At 43.4% G+C, this 13,989-nt stretch overlaps 1 protein-coding gene across 3 annotated transcripts; it reads right to left on the minus strand.

Moving 5' to 3' along the window:
* Positions 1–560: 560 nt before the first annotated feature.
* Positions 561–4,802, minus strand: KRT20 (keratin 20). 3 transcript variants are annotated; one of them, XM_054281432.1, is made up of 8 exons: positions 4,380–4,802; positions 3,531–3,613; positions 3,176–3,332; positions 2,518–2,679; positions 2,311–2,436; positions 1,915–2,135; positions 1,311–1,351; positions 561–658 (listed from the first exon to the last, which is right to left on the minus strand). In XM_054281432.1, the coding sequence occupies exons 1-8, from the start codon at positions 4,800–4,802 to the stop codon at positions 561–563; spliced, it is 1,311 nt and encodes a 436-aa protein (XP_054137407.1). The 3 variants fall into 3 exon arrangements, with proteins under 3 accessions (XP_054137407.1, XP_054137408.1, XP_054137406.1); XM_054281433.1 differs by lacking the exon at positions 1,311–1,351 and having other exon boundaries at positions 561–678; positions 1,921–2,135; XM_054281431.1 differs by lacking the exon at positions 1,311–1,351 and having other exon boundaries at positions 561–702.
* Positions 4,803–13,989: the final 9,187 nt, after the last annotated feature.

Genomic DNA, 13,989 nt, shown 5'->3' on the forward strand with positions numbered 1-13,989 from the left:
GAGATAATTTGAAATATATTTTTATCCATAAAATATCTTAGCTTGCCATAGTCCCTGGTGACATAGTCATTCACAGAATGTGAAAAATATCAAGTAGGCTTCTTCATTTTATTTTTTCACATTAATATATTATGAAAAGCAAACTGACACTTCTTATGTATTTGAAAATCAGGTGTTAATGAAGTGAAGCTGCTTTATGTTTGAGTGGGAGTTCACATTCAGAAAAGGCGTGCTGAACTGATGCCTTAATGCATTTTAAAAACCTAATACTTCCATTTTTATCTGTGTTGGAAGCAATTATACATTCATACCAGGCTGATTTCATTTTTTTCCATCAAGGTACTTAGTCACTATAGAAGTAAACCTAAAGTCTTCTATGTTGTGACTTACAGATTTTTATTAATGCTCCCCCACAAAAACAACAACAACAACAGATTTGAGATTTTGGCATTTTTTAATCCATCTGGGGTTAAGAGTGAATTAGATCAGATTCTTTATAACCCTTTTCATTTTGGCATCAGCTCCATGGAACTCAGAGGCATCTTTTCTGCTGGTGCCATTTACATCTTCTCTTCAACCTCTCTGACCTCAGAGGATACAATCTTGCCATCAACCACCTCTTCAACTATTGTCTTGATCTTCTTAAACTTACTTGATTCTGTTAAGGAAATTGAAAAGAGAAATAATTTAATGCAATGTACACTGACAGAGTAATATTGCTGCTACATGAGGAAATATCAAAAAGCATCTTCAACACACAGGTCCTTGAGGTAACTTTTGCAATGTGTGGGGTGTGGCTTCTCTTTTGGATACTGAGTATGTTGCCCATAGACTGCATACTGGATTCAATAACTCTCTAGCACTCTTGATAATTTTGCTTCAGTTTAGCACAGACTTGTAGACCTAAAACCTTGGAGTGGACTTACACCAAATTGGAAATTTTTGCTATGAAACTAGATATGTTACTTGGAAGTATCAGTCTCCCTGTGCAGCTAGCAGGGAGAAGCAGATGCTTCTGCAGTTCTCCAGAGGGGAATTCAGTAACTCTCTGTGGTTCTCTTGGCTCTGAGGACTCACAGAATCATAGAATGGGTAAGATGAGTCTGATTTTATACTGGGCACCTGAATTGTATGTATAAACCCAGGTTTGTATAGTCCTGATAGGATGACCAAACAGTTGATTGTTTTCTTGATGTGAGATTCTACTGGCTGATTATTTGCTCTGAATCTGCTGTTTTATATCAGGCTTCTTCATTCCATAACATTTCAACAGGCCACCATCAAAACAGAAAGAAGTTGGTGGGACATACCTTTTTCAGTCACCTCTACTGTTGGCATCTCTTCTAAATACCTGTTCAAATTGTAAATTAGAAAATGTAAATATATGGCAACTCATGTATTGAACATCCTTGTGCATTTCCTGTGTGTTTGATCAGGGCAGCTAATCCCCTTTCATCAAGACATTGAATCAGAAGATAACTCAGTAAAACGAGTTCTCTCAGTTGAAGTGAAACTTGCTAAGCATAAGCTGTAGGTACAGTTAATCTGCAGACTGATCTCTGCAATGCCAGGTACACTCCTTCTAGTTCCTGAGCCAGAACAGCTGAACAGGTAGAATCTGGGGGGAAGTTCCACTTTCTGCTTAACCCACACAGACAAGCTGATCAAAAACTGCATTACAGTTGTTCTGGCATGTGAACATGTACCCAACTCCCCAGCTCACAGTGACCATCTGTAGGCTGGAAGAGCCACCTTAAAATTCCACAGCAGCTTCATTAGCCCAGCCTGAACAGCAGCCTGCTCTGATTGTGTGGCTGAGAACTGGACAATGGACTTCCCCACCTCAAAGCAGTTGGAGGGAGGCAGATTTGACACAAAACCCAAACCAACACACAAAGCCACGTGTGTGCTCACCCGGTTTCCTCTCCCTCCAGCAGCCTGCGGTACGTGGCAATCTCCATCTCTAGGCGAGTCTTGACGTCCAGCAGGATGCTGTATTCATTGTTCTGAGCCTCCATGTCAACTCGGACCTGCCTCAGCTGAGCCTCCAGATTGGAAATTGCTCCTTGTATCTGGTCAAGCTGGTGACTGTACCGTGCTTCTGTTTCAGCCAGAGAGGCTTCCAGGGTCTGTTTCTGTAGTGCATGGCAAGAACAGTGACACATTATTCAGAGGATACATTTTTCTGTTAAAATAACCTTTTGATTGTAAAACCCCTCATTCCTCTATTTATCTTTTAATCCTCTGTTTATTACACCTCTGTGTAACTCTCTGCTATCCACAGTCCTTATTTTGCTTTTTGTAATTTACCATGTTCAGCAGGGACTGTAATTCGAGCTCCAGGTTCTGGCAGATCTGTCTCCGTTCTGTGATCTCTTTCCTTTGCACCTCCAGCCGCTCAACATTGAGGGCAACTTCCTGGTTCAGTTCTGCTGTCTGGAATGGAGAATGGAGAGACTGTGAACTGCAGCCAGGCATGACTGAGATTCTTACTGGTGTTTAAGCAGTTGACTTTACCTGCTTTTCAAAATGTTCTTTGGCTTCTTGGCGGTTCTTTTCTGCCATTTCTTCATATTGCTTTCTCATGTTTTCCATGATAGCTGCGAGGTCAATGCCGGGAGCGGCATCCACCGCCACGTTCACAGAGCCGCTGGCCTCTTTGCGCAGCCTGTCACGTTCCTGCAGCAAGGGGAACTGTGTTAGCACCAGCTGCAGGGAGCTGTCACTCCTGGGCATGGGACACAAACTCAGCATCCACACACATAGGGCTAATCCTCAGTAGTACCTTGGGGCAAGGCAACTTAATCACCTTGTAAATACTGTTTAGTGCACCTCATCTTAGAATAGTTCACCTACTTGGTAGCAATAAATGTTATAGATAAATGTATCATAAAAATTATTTCCTCAGAACCGGATCTGTGGAATGAGTGAGAAGTCATGGCTCCCATTTGTGTACTTTTGGGATGGCAATTCCTGAACCATAAATTTTCTTAGAGAAAACCTTTACTCCTTCATTCCTGGAATGAAGGAGTGTTCAGCCTTTGATCCCTGACAGCTTGCATGTCCCTTAGGGTCACACAGGGTTATGCTGCTTCCAGGAAGGACAGAAATGCTTCCTAGTGAGGTTGTTTGCCACTCAAAACCCCTCTCCATGGCAGTGATCTGCTGTTCTCACCTCTTCATGGTTCTTCCTAAGGAAAACAAGTTCCTCAGTTATGTTCTCAATCTGGGACTCCAGGTCAGCTTGGGTCAGGGTCAGGTCGTCACGGACATGGAGCAGTCCAGTGATGTCGCTCTCCACACTCTGCCTGAGCAGGTGTTCATTCTCAAACCTATACAATACAGTGCCTTTTGTCATCATTGGAATGCAAAGTTTGGAGTAAATGTTAGAATCAGTAACTACCACAGTCAGTGTGAAATTTTCATTTAAGTTGGAAAATGTTCACTTCTTGGCAGTGATTCCAGTAAGTGGAAGCTTTCCTAAATAAGAGGAGCATGATAGAGAATTGATATGAAATCATGGAACTTACTTCAGCCTGAAGTCATCAGCAGCCAGCTTGGCATTGTCGATCTGCAGGACAAGTCTGGAATTTTCCATCTGGGCAGCAGAAATCTAAAAGGAATGGTGGACAAGCAATGAGACTTTGCACAGAAATTCACACTTGATCCTTTCTTGGGAATGAATACTGTAAGTGGGCTTCATCCTCCTTCACTTCAGCTGTCTGTTGGTCAGCTGGCTTTAAGCTAAATTCCATCTGAAGTGCATGACAGGAATTAGGGATGTCTAAAAGACAAATTGTCCTGCCATAAAATAAGTGTATCAAATAGTTAGGATGAACTGTTCTCTGAAGGGATCTGCTTTTAAATGTTGGGAAGTAGAACTGATAAAAAATAAAAAACAAAGGACTGAAGGAAGTTCTGGAAACATGACTTGACAAACCTGTCATTTGATTGTTGGGAATATTTCATTGTTTCCAGTGGAAATTTACTATTTTAAGTAGTGATCTTTAATTTTTTTCCTGAGTGCTTGCCCTTCTTTTCTAATAAACCACTTTGAAATAGACTGTTGCTAAACTATATTTAAATATGTAGATTACCATTAGTACTTTCTCTAATTAAAGCCACCTAAGGCAAACATCATAGAACTAGTTAATTTTGAGTCACAGATTTTTCAGGTATGAGATTACTCACAACTGCAGGCATATATCTGGTATTACAAATGATTGAAAATCTGTCACTAGTAGCTGATAAAAAATGAACTTTTTCTTCCCAGCTAGCCCAATTACAAATTGGAAAAGTACATTTTCTACAATAGCTTATTCTCTATCTCACTGATAATTGCAATTCCTATATTTAAGGAGGGCTCTATGATCTCTTACCTGATTTCGGAGTTCTTCAATTGTTTTGAAGTAGGAGCTGTAGTCCTGCCCTACACTTACAGTGTTCTTTTCATACCATTCCCTGATCTGCTTCTCAATCAGGGAGTTTGACTTCTCCAGTGAGCGCACCCTCTCCAGGTAGGCAGCCAAGCGATCATTCAGGTTCTGCATCGTGGATTTCTCATTGCCGGTGAGCAGCACATCGCCCCCAGTGATGCTGAGCTGGAGGCTCCCTCCCAGGCCTTGGCCAGAGCTGGTGCTGGTCGATATGCGGGTGCCATAGCCCCCAGCTCCCCCATAGACACTGGGGGCCTGGATCTTCTGGAAGGACATTTTCCTGGAGGTCAGACCGCTGACACTGGGTGCAGAGGGCTGGACACGGCTGCTCGTACTCCACTGGGTGCTGCGGGCGGAGAATGCCATTTCTGCTCTTTGTCTTCTGGGCTGAAGCAGGTAAATCAGCACAGATAGAGACGCCAGTGAGGAGCTGAGTGTGCACTGTGCACCTTTATACAGGTCCAAGAGGAAGCACAGTGGCTGGAAACCCCACCTATGTTGACGCAGAGTGTCGCTGGTATCGGCACAAAGAGCACACAGGATATTGCCCCCCCCCCCCCATGATTTGAAGGGATTCTCATCTGTTCGTCTGTGTTTGAGGAACACTCCCTGGGTAGTTTGCTTGCTTTGTTATTTGGTATAACAGATCAACAAAAAATGATCTGTTGAATCATTTATAACCATGTACCTGCAGCCAACCCTCTCTGTAGCCCTTTAGAACAAATGAGAAGGTTCTTAGCCCCCTCCCTGTGCTGCTCATGAATTTAAAATGAGAGTTGCCTATATGTGACAAGAGACTTAAAATATTTATATTTCTGTTGAGTAAGCAATAGCTTGGGCCTCAGGACAGTCTAGAACAGTGTGTAAATAATTAGAAAGGAGGCAGCTGTACTACCATGTGAATTCATTTCATAGTAAGCACAAACCAACATCTGCACTGCCAGTGAAGAGGCTGTTGCCATCAGATTGGATTGAATGTGCATTCATCTGGTATTAGAAAACCCTTGCAAGTGGAATTAGAGGTTTCAGTACAGCTGAGATTGAGTGGGAAGGGTATTTCTTTGTCCTTAAGTGAGGTAGGAGGAATGAGAACATCAGAAACCTTCACAGCCCACTGTGCTTCACATGTGAGATGCTGAGGTCCATAGAGTGGCAGGAAGTGTTGAATTCCAGCTTCCAGCAGAACGAGCCTCCAGCCCTCCAGTGTGGATGAAGTTGAAGCAAAACGAGTTTCCCTCCTGCCTCATCAGAGACCACCAGCTAACAAGGGCCATACTGGGGGGCCTGTCCCCAACCCCAGGGGCTGTGGTCATTAACAGGAAACCAGCTGCCTTTGCAAGGCATGAAGAGACTCAACCATCCCACTGCTGATCGTGTGGAGGAGGCTCCTGGGCTGACTGTGCTGTACACTTGATACAGAAAGTGCATGGAGATTTTGTAAAGCAAGGGAAGAACCTGATTGCTGAGAGGTTAGTGCTGCAGGAGAGTGGGTGGCAGGTGTGTGTTGGGACAGTGTGGAGGTGCAGCTCCTGGGGCATTGCACTGACACTGCTTCTGTGTGTTACAGATGTTGTCAGGTAGAACAATGAGCACACATGGCCTTTGTTAGTGAGAGCAGCTGCTCTATGTACTGATCTCCCAGCTTGGGGCAAGGAAATGGGTGAGACACCGAGCTTTGGAGGCACTGAACTGTGTATTGGAGGCACCTTCAACTTTCTGGGAGCAGCCAGCCCAGAATAGTTGGGTACTAGGGAATACCCAATATATTGGGGAATCAGTACTGCCAAGTCTTTACGTTACTGTGCTAGGGATTAATCTAACTGGTCTTGGCTCAAGGCAGAGAGTTAAACTCTTGTACTTGGCTGTTCTGGAAACACAGCTTCCAAACCAAAGCAATCAGTGTGCAGGGCAGGATTTTTCTTTCCAAGAGGATGCTGTGGAGTGTCTTTGGACCTTGAACTTCTTTGGGTGTAACTTGTAATAAAAGAGCCTTTATGAGATGTAAAACCAAAGTACACTGGCCATGACATCTGGTGTGTCATTGCAGAGACTCAGGGTGGGTTGTCTTTTGTCCATTGAAATTTTTCAGGCTGAGTAAGAATTGTTCATTTTAGTAGAGCAGAGTTACACCTTTACACTGTAAGAAGAGTACAGAAGAGATCCTGCTGGTCTTACATCCCTTGGCTCTGTATCTCACTGCCTAGATCTCTGCAGGATTGTGTGGCAGTCTATTTAAGAGCAAGCATTCTGCTTTGTCTTCTCAATATTAAAATTAGTTTCCATGTTACCTGGGTGATATTTTTTTCTAAACATCATTTGGAGAATCTATTTTTTTTATTGAGTCAGCAAATGAAAAAAGAAGTCAGTGATTTGAATTAAAGTAAGCATCAGGCTTAGGTCAGACATTTGCCTTGTGTTATGGCTCTGCTGCTTTTGTTCAAACTGAACCTCCAGCAATTATTTTTCTCTAGACTATTCAGCTGAAGCATCCCAAGATGTATGCAAGAGGAAGCAAGGAGCAATGGCATCATGCAGACCTGACGTGGAAAGATACAAGGCTGAATTTTCTTAGGGTTCTTTTTATTCTCATCCCTCATTTGTTTACTGACAATTTCTCTGGTCTTATAATTTCATATATGCTTCTATCCTCCCCAAAAAGCTAGAATATTTACAAGAATACTTGCTAGCATCAAGATAGATTCACATCAGAGGTGGGGCTTGCTCCTGGTTTTGGTTAGTACACTTTTTTCCATGTAACATATCTTGGCTGCTTGTATCAATCAGTGCAAACTGCCAGAAGGAGCCCTGAAGCTGCAGCCATGGCAGTGAGGGGAGGGTGAGGCCCCAGCCAGGCTGCAGGGCAAGGGGCTCCTCAAGGCACCAGTTGGGAGTGGCCTCAGTGTCCTCCACCCCTGGACTATGCCCAGGAATTATCTGCAAGAACATGGGCTGTCTCATTTTTATTTATTTATTTTCTTTATTGCTTGTAAGAGTAAGTTACCTAAATAGATGTTGGGGCAGCCTAAAAATCCAGTACTGCAGTTTTGGTCAGCATTGAAGAAGTGCTGTAACTCTGCTGGTGCTTAGCTCAGCACAGCAGTTTCAGCTCCAGACTCAGCTGTGGGAGCTGTGGAGGACAATCTGTGAGTTCACAACTAGCACTGCCCTTCAGTGACATGCTTGCTCAGAGTGGATTGCCTATAGACACAATAAAACATTTATAGCCACACTAATGATTTGTTTGATTTCATGAAGAAGTGTCACCTGTGTGACAGAAGTTTAATGTGCATTAGAAGGCCATGGAGATAAGTTCTGCAGGGCTCTGATAACGTGGATGCCATTCCATCTGACTCACCTGTGCTAACCAGCCATGGGCAACCAGTCTGGAGAGTTCAAGGAAAAAAGACACACCCAGCTGTGGGGCTGAGTTTTTGCTGCCTTTAGGTGGAACTGATGCTTTTCTTTTGGCTGACATAGAGACTGAAATAAGGCAAAGTCTTCTAGTTCAGTCTGTAGAGATGATCCATTCTAGGAGTGAAATCTAACACCCTTTTGTTGGTCCCTGTTGGTCCCTGTGCTTGGGTTTAGTATCATAAGAGCCTGATTTTGGAAGATCTACACTACAGCCCTGAAAGGACATTGCTGTGCAAAGTGCATTCAAGAGAAATGCTTTCCATTTTCAGTGTTCCAGCCTTATTCCAGTGTTCACTATTTGTGAGTCTGAGATATTCCCCTCCTTCTTTTCTTAATTACCTTTGCATCTCCTGTTAATGCCAACGCCTGTGAAGCCTGCTCTCTCCAAAGAGCAAAGCAAGGTATTTTGTGCTTTGCTGAATGGGATCAGAAGAGAGAAGGTTCTGGATGATGTCACCAACTCAGCTGGATTCACCTAAGCCCTGAGCATTTGCAGCTCAAGATCTTACACTGTCTGCCTCACGTATTTTTTTTCCCTCATTTCCCTCTCCTTTTTATCTTTTGTCCAATGAAAATACCTCAATCATCAAACCACTGCATCTTATTTCTTTCTGCTTGGAGCTTTGACCAGAAGGGTAAGTTAAAACATTACATATTTATGGTACTTAGAGAGGTGTTCCAGCTCCTGGAGTGGTGCGGGAGGCAGTGTGTGGGTTCCATCCCTCCCCAGCCACAGGTGGAAAATGAAAGTCAGGAGCTGCCTTTCCTGTCTCAGCTGCTCTCCTCGAACAGAATCAGATCTCAGTGCCAACAAAAACAGCTCCAGGCCACACAAACGAACCTTCTCTTTTTTCTTCCCCAAAAGTGCCATTAAGATCAGCTCTAACACAGGATTGCTGGCAGATCTCTCTCAGTTGGAAAAACCCCGTGCAACTGAAGTGTCAAGGGAATGAAAAAACCAGTGAACTGGAGAGAATTTCAGCCTACTGACTCTCTCAGTTCCAGAATGCTGGAGTAGTTCAGTACCCATGAAAAATGTTGCATATTTCTGTGATTCAGGAGGCAAATACCATTTTCATGGCCCTGTGCAAATATAGGTGCGCACTGATTGTACACTGCAAAATATACATACAAACACACTATATTGCATATCTGTGTAGACATTTTTGCTAACTTTAAAAAAAATTCTTATGGTTCTGGAGATCTCACTTGTGTCACACCTGGAGCCCCCAAATCACAAGAAAAACTCATTTTTTTCCCCAGGGTAAAATTGCACTCATAATGTCAGGAGGTGCCTGGGCAGAGGCACAGCTGCAGCTTCTTGTTTGGGTACTGCTCTGGAATATCCTCTCAGTGCATCCCCACTCCCGAGGTTTGTACAACCAGGAGCAAGCTATGGGCTGCTTGGAACCCAAAATACCCTCTCAGCATCAAGATCTGTGTCAGGAACGCAGATACCAAAAAACCAAAATAAAGGAAACAGGCCGAAAATCCATCTCCATACTCCCCTGGAGGAAGTCCGGCACTGTTAGTAACGTTCATCGCACAAATCCTGCAGCAGAAATTTCCAGGGAGTTGTTCCCCAGGCGCAGGAGCCCCGGAGGAGCGGCAGGAGCAGGGACAGGCACCGGGCTCCGTGCGGATCTGCCTGGTTGTCACTAGAGGCCACCACCGGCCTTCGGAACGGAGCTGCCTCCAGCCCTCCCCGTGCTGAGCACCGCGGGAGAATCCGTGCGCAACTTGAACGAGAGAATAAAATTTACGGATTACATAAGGAAATTTATCATATTATCCATTTTCCTGGCGCTATATCCATAGGAAATGTAGTTGCATCGCTCTTGTGGCCAAACGTTTAGAGGAATATTTTCCTTCAGAGCCACCAGCCATAATTATGGAGTTCAGTGCTGTGTATGGAGTGGGTTTGGAAGCAGTGGCAAGAAGAATGGACTATCTTTCTAAATTCTGACATGTGAGTCTTTGAGGACAGGGAGTGTTCATTATCCTTTTGAATTACACCCTTTTATATGACTGGTGCTTGAGTATCTCAATTTTTAAGCAGTGATAGGCTGTAGACATTAAAGAAAAGGTTTCTTTGGTTGTGTTTTTAAGGTTTTTGTTCTCTACAGTAACAGAGGATACATTCTCAGAATGTCTTGAAACTGTCTCTTGTGAGATTAACCTGGAAGCAGAGCCTGGGTGCTGGAATGGCTTTCAAAAATAACTCATTTTTTTCATTAATAGGACATAGGAATGTGTTCTCTTTCTTGCACAGGTAACTTTATGATTACAATTTCTGTCTGCTTGCAGCAACATTACAGATTTCCTGCTTTGAAATTGCTCTGGCAAGAGTCACTCCCAGTTTTTTGTTTGATGCATTTGATCTTTTATTTTCTCATACGTTGTTTTGGAGGTGCAGAGCTGAGCCAAAGCTGGTACTTCTCTAAAGGCAGCACACCTTTAACTTGTGTTCTAAGGAAGAACTGTAGTTTGTAGCTACTTCAGCCTGTTTGTTTCTCCATTTCCCTGCCTGCTCCAGCTAATTATGCCTCTTAATTGAAACACATTTTTCCAAATTATATTCCTCATTTTTGTTGCTTTCTATAGAGCCTAATTACAGCGCGTCACATTGACTCTTTTGGACTTGTCCTTAGGACATTGGAAAGCCAAAAAATTTACCCCTGAAGTCTATATAGTTATTGAAAGTGTCTTTACCACAGCTGGTGTTATGATTTTATGCCTTTAAGCTTCTGATGCATATTCAGACATTCAAAAAGCAAATTAACATGTCCAGAAGAAGCAGCCCTGCACCTGCCTCACCATTAGATCATGTCTCACTCTGGGAGCTCCTGCCATAGGGACATTCCAAACTGTCCCACATTGGCACTTCTGTTTCATGGGATATTTTTGCAGACAATTGGTTTGTGGCAGTCCTAGGCCAGGGGCTCAAGTAGGTCATTTCCATATAGTCACACAATTAAGGATATCATAAAAGCACAGCTTGAAAAGAATAAAAATTTTTACACAGAGAGGAATGGTGAGGAAATACCAGCCATTAAAACTTAAGTTGGGATTTCACCAAGCCCAGGTAGAGTCAATAATTAACATGCTTTTGTGGTATAATGCAGGACATGGGGGGACAGGGGGTGCAGCCTCTCCAGCATTATTCTTTCCTTACTTCCCTGTTTATAGATTCATCCTTTTTCTAAATGATTCATACACAGGAACAGGCATCTCCTAGCAAAACTTTAGAACCTTTATAGGTCAGGGTGTGGACATTGTGAAATGTTTTACCGGCTCTTCTACCTATTCTCTCTGCTTCAATAATCCATAGAACCCGGGGGTTTAGCAGTGCTACAAAGGCAAAATTTCTTTTCTTCTCTTTCTGAAATGACTTTGTTAATTTTGCATTAACCAGGAAGGCAGAAAGCAAAAATTTTCATTGTACAGATGTGGCTGTTGATAAATAAGGCTGAACCCCAGCAGTGTGGGGCCAGCTCCCCAAAAGAATGTGTGATTAATAGCACAAACCATGACTGCATTACCTCATCGCACACTTCTTCCAGGGGATCAACACTTCACTTACCAAAGCTGCCTATTGTAATGCACCTTAATAAGTTTTAACAATTCTACAAGTGAAATGAGCTGTGACTCATGCCCAGGCTGGAGTGCAGTCAAGGCTCTTGGAAATCATGCTGAGGATTATTCCGTGCAGGACTGCCTTAAATGGCAGGTGAAACTGCAAGGAGCCAGCTGTGAACGCTGATGGTTTCAGCCTCCTTTTATAGGCTGAGTTCCTGTATCTTGTTGGTTTGCAGAAGTATTGTTGCATCATTCACTTAGGCTGAGAAATGCTGTTCTCTCCTGCTCATGTTTCTTTGCTATCCCTTTCCATTTATGGGAAATAGAATTTATACATTTGGAGGGTGTTGTTTTTAATAATACGTTATATTTTTCAAATTGCACTTTCTTTGTGCCTGGGTCCGTCACTTTCCTGGCGTAGAAATGGCACTTCTTTGTGTATGGAATACTGAAGGAGAACAAATATGAGCTGGCAGAGTTTAATCAGTTTCAATACAGTGAATTAACAAAGTCATTTTTCAAGCCATACATCATCACAGCCCTGAATATTTCCTTCCCTTCAAGCCACTGCTCTGAAATCAGAAGCAGCACTACCTGTGCTCCTAAAGTCTCCCAAATACTACAAAGCTGCCAGAGCTGCCAGCACAGGGTTCTGTGCAGGACTCATTTCAGTCAGGCTGTTGGCACAGGTACATTGAAGAACATCATCAGAGTTTGTGCAGGGTCCTGACCAGCCATAAACACTGGGTATGAATCAAGGGCATTATCTCTTCTGAGCCATCAGACACTGACAGGGTTGCTGTGAGTGGGGAATGGCTCTTCAGGAAGTTGTATTATCTAATAGCTGGGCTAAGTAGAAGCTGTGAAGTGATGGATTCTAATTTAGTGGCTCTCAGTGACTTTCTTTGCAGCCTTGAGCGAGCTGTGTCATCTCTTTTTCCAATTTCTCAGGCAATAAAATGGGAATGATAATATTGCCCCCATTCATTATCTCCCTGACTTCATCTCTCAGCGTGGTGTGAGAATGTGATGTTAACAGTGCATGCAAGTGGTAAATATTAGCATCATTATTTATTATTTAGGGTGCAGACCCACCCTAAATACATTTAGGAATGCATAGCTTATCTACCAGAGCACAAATTCAGAGGTAATGAGTAACCACCAGATAATACAGGGCACACGTCTGGTGACACAGTGTCACAAGCTGTTCTACAGAAAGGAGACCTGCAGTTCTACAGGGCATTCTGAAGCTGTGAAAGATTCTCTAGAAATCAGCAATTTTTTCCAGAAACAAACAGAATGTGGTGTAATGCCTATTTGTATGTTTAAAGACTTATTGGTTTACTTCACTTAGTGAAAGACACTTGAATGGCTGTGTGGGAGCCATCAGTGCATGGTGGTGTCAATAACAGAGTGAGCTGTGAGGATGGTGCTGTGAGCTGTTATAGTCTGACCTGTACTGAGTGCAGCAGCACAGGTGTAAGAGAAGGTTAAAATCATCAGAGTGGTGTGGGAATTCTGCTGCCTCTCAGCAGAGGAGAACAGGAATTCTGCTGCCTCTTAGCAGGAATTCTGCTGCCTCTTCTCCAACACCTCTTGGACCACAGCTGAGTGTGACACAGGGCACGGGGAGCACATCTCACCTCTGCATGAGGGGACACCAGGGCCGAGTAAAGCCAGAGCATTGCTCAGGAATGTGAAATAAAGACAGGCGTGTTCCATAAGGCACTTCAATTATTTGCTTTTCCTTCTTCTTTCTTTCTTTTTTTGTAGTTCAGCACAATAACCCAGCACAAAGCACATACTTTCCTTTGATGTAGAAATAAGGGGCTACTTAGAAGTTTTTATAATTATTTGTGTCACGGCGATGTGGCCCTGCTATGTAAATCTGATAAATGAACATATCTGTAAATAACACAGAAAATTGTTCAAGAAGACCTGGGCACATTTTGTCCAGATGCTGCAAACACCAGGTCTGGCTTGTTAGATCTGGTAAACCATAAGGAAGGACACTCTTAATTAGCCAGGAGTTACTAATCCTGTATTACAAGTTTTACCCAGTTTAAAGAAACCATTAGGTAATCCATCCAATGCTTTGGGGATCTCTTTGTGCAACAAGGGTGGAGAGTTGGGGTGCGAGGGGCAAAGGGGGATCGGGATCTGGTTGGAACATGCCAGTGGCAGAACACTGTTCCACAGAAGTGGACTTTGTTCAGTTTAATCTGCATTTCCTTCGAGATTTCCCCTTTCCTTTGTGAGCTCTGTTTCAAAGGAAGGCAGGTATCAGGAGCCCTTTTGTGAGAGTCCATGATGGGACATGATGACAATGTCACTGATGAGTTCGAGACTGCCCTGGACACGCAGGCTTTGGAATGCAAATCCCTCACACACTCATTATGTTCCATTTGGTCTCTCTTCCTTCTGCCTTACACTCTTCCTCATCTAAACATCCTAATGGTATTTCTCTTTTCCTTGCCCAGATTTTATCTTTGCATAGCTCTATTGCTGTCAGGGTCTGCTGCTGACTCGGGCATTGGGCTGAGCTGAGACAGGGAGGAAG

The sequence above is a fragment of the Melozone crissalis genome, unplaced genomic scaffold (genome assembly GCF_028551555.1).
Source record: "Melozone crissalis strain CALT ecotype California unplaced genomic scaffold, PUWL_Pcris_2 ptg000032l_1, whole genome shotgun sequence".
NCBI classification, from domain to species: domain Eukaryota; kingdom Metazoa; phylum Chordata; class Aves; order Passeriformes; family Passerellidae; genus Melozone; species Melozone crissalis.

Bases quoted from the DNA above. Each gene is read 5' to 3' on its own strand.
- KRT20 (XM_054281431.1), bottom strand. From the start codon at position 4,802: ATGGCATTCTCCGCCCGCAGCACCCAGTGGAGTACGAGCAGCCGTGTC. The intron at 3,614-4,379 runs GTAAGAGATCAT...CATTCCTTTTAG, and splicing joins TTGAAGAACTCCGAAATCAG to ATTTCTGCTGCCCAGATGGA. The intron at 2,437-2,517 runs GTAAAGTCAACT...TCTCCATTCCAG, and splicing joins AAGAACATTTTGAAAAGCAG to ACAGCAGAACTGAACCAGGA.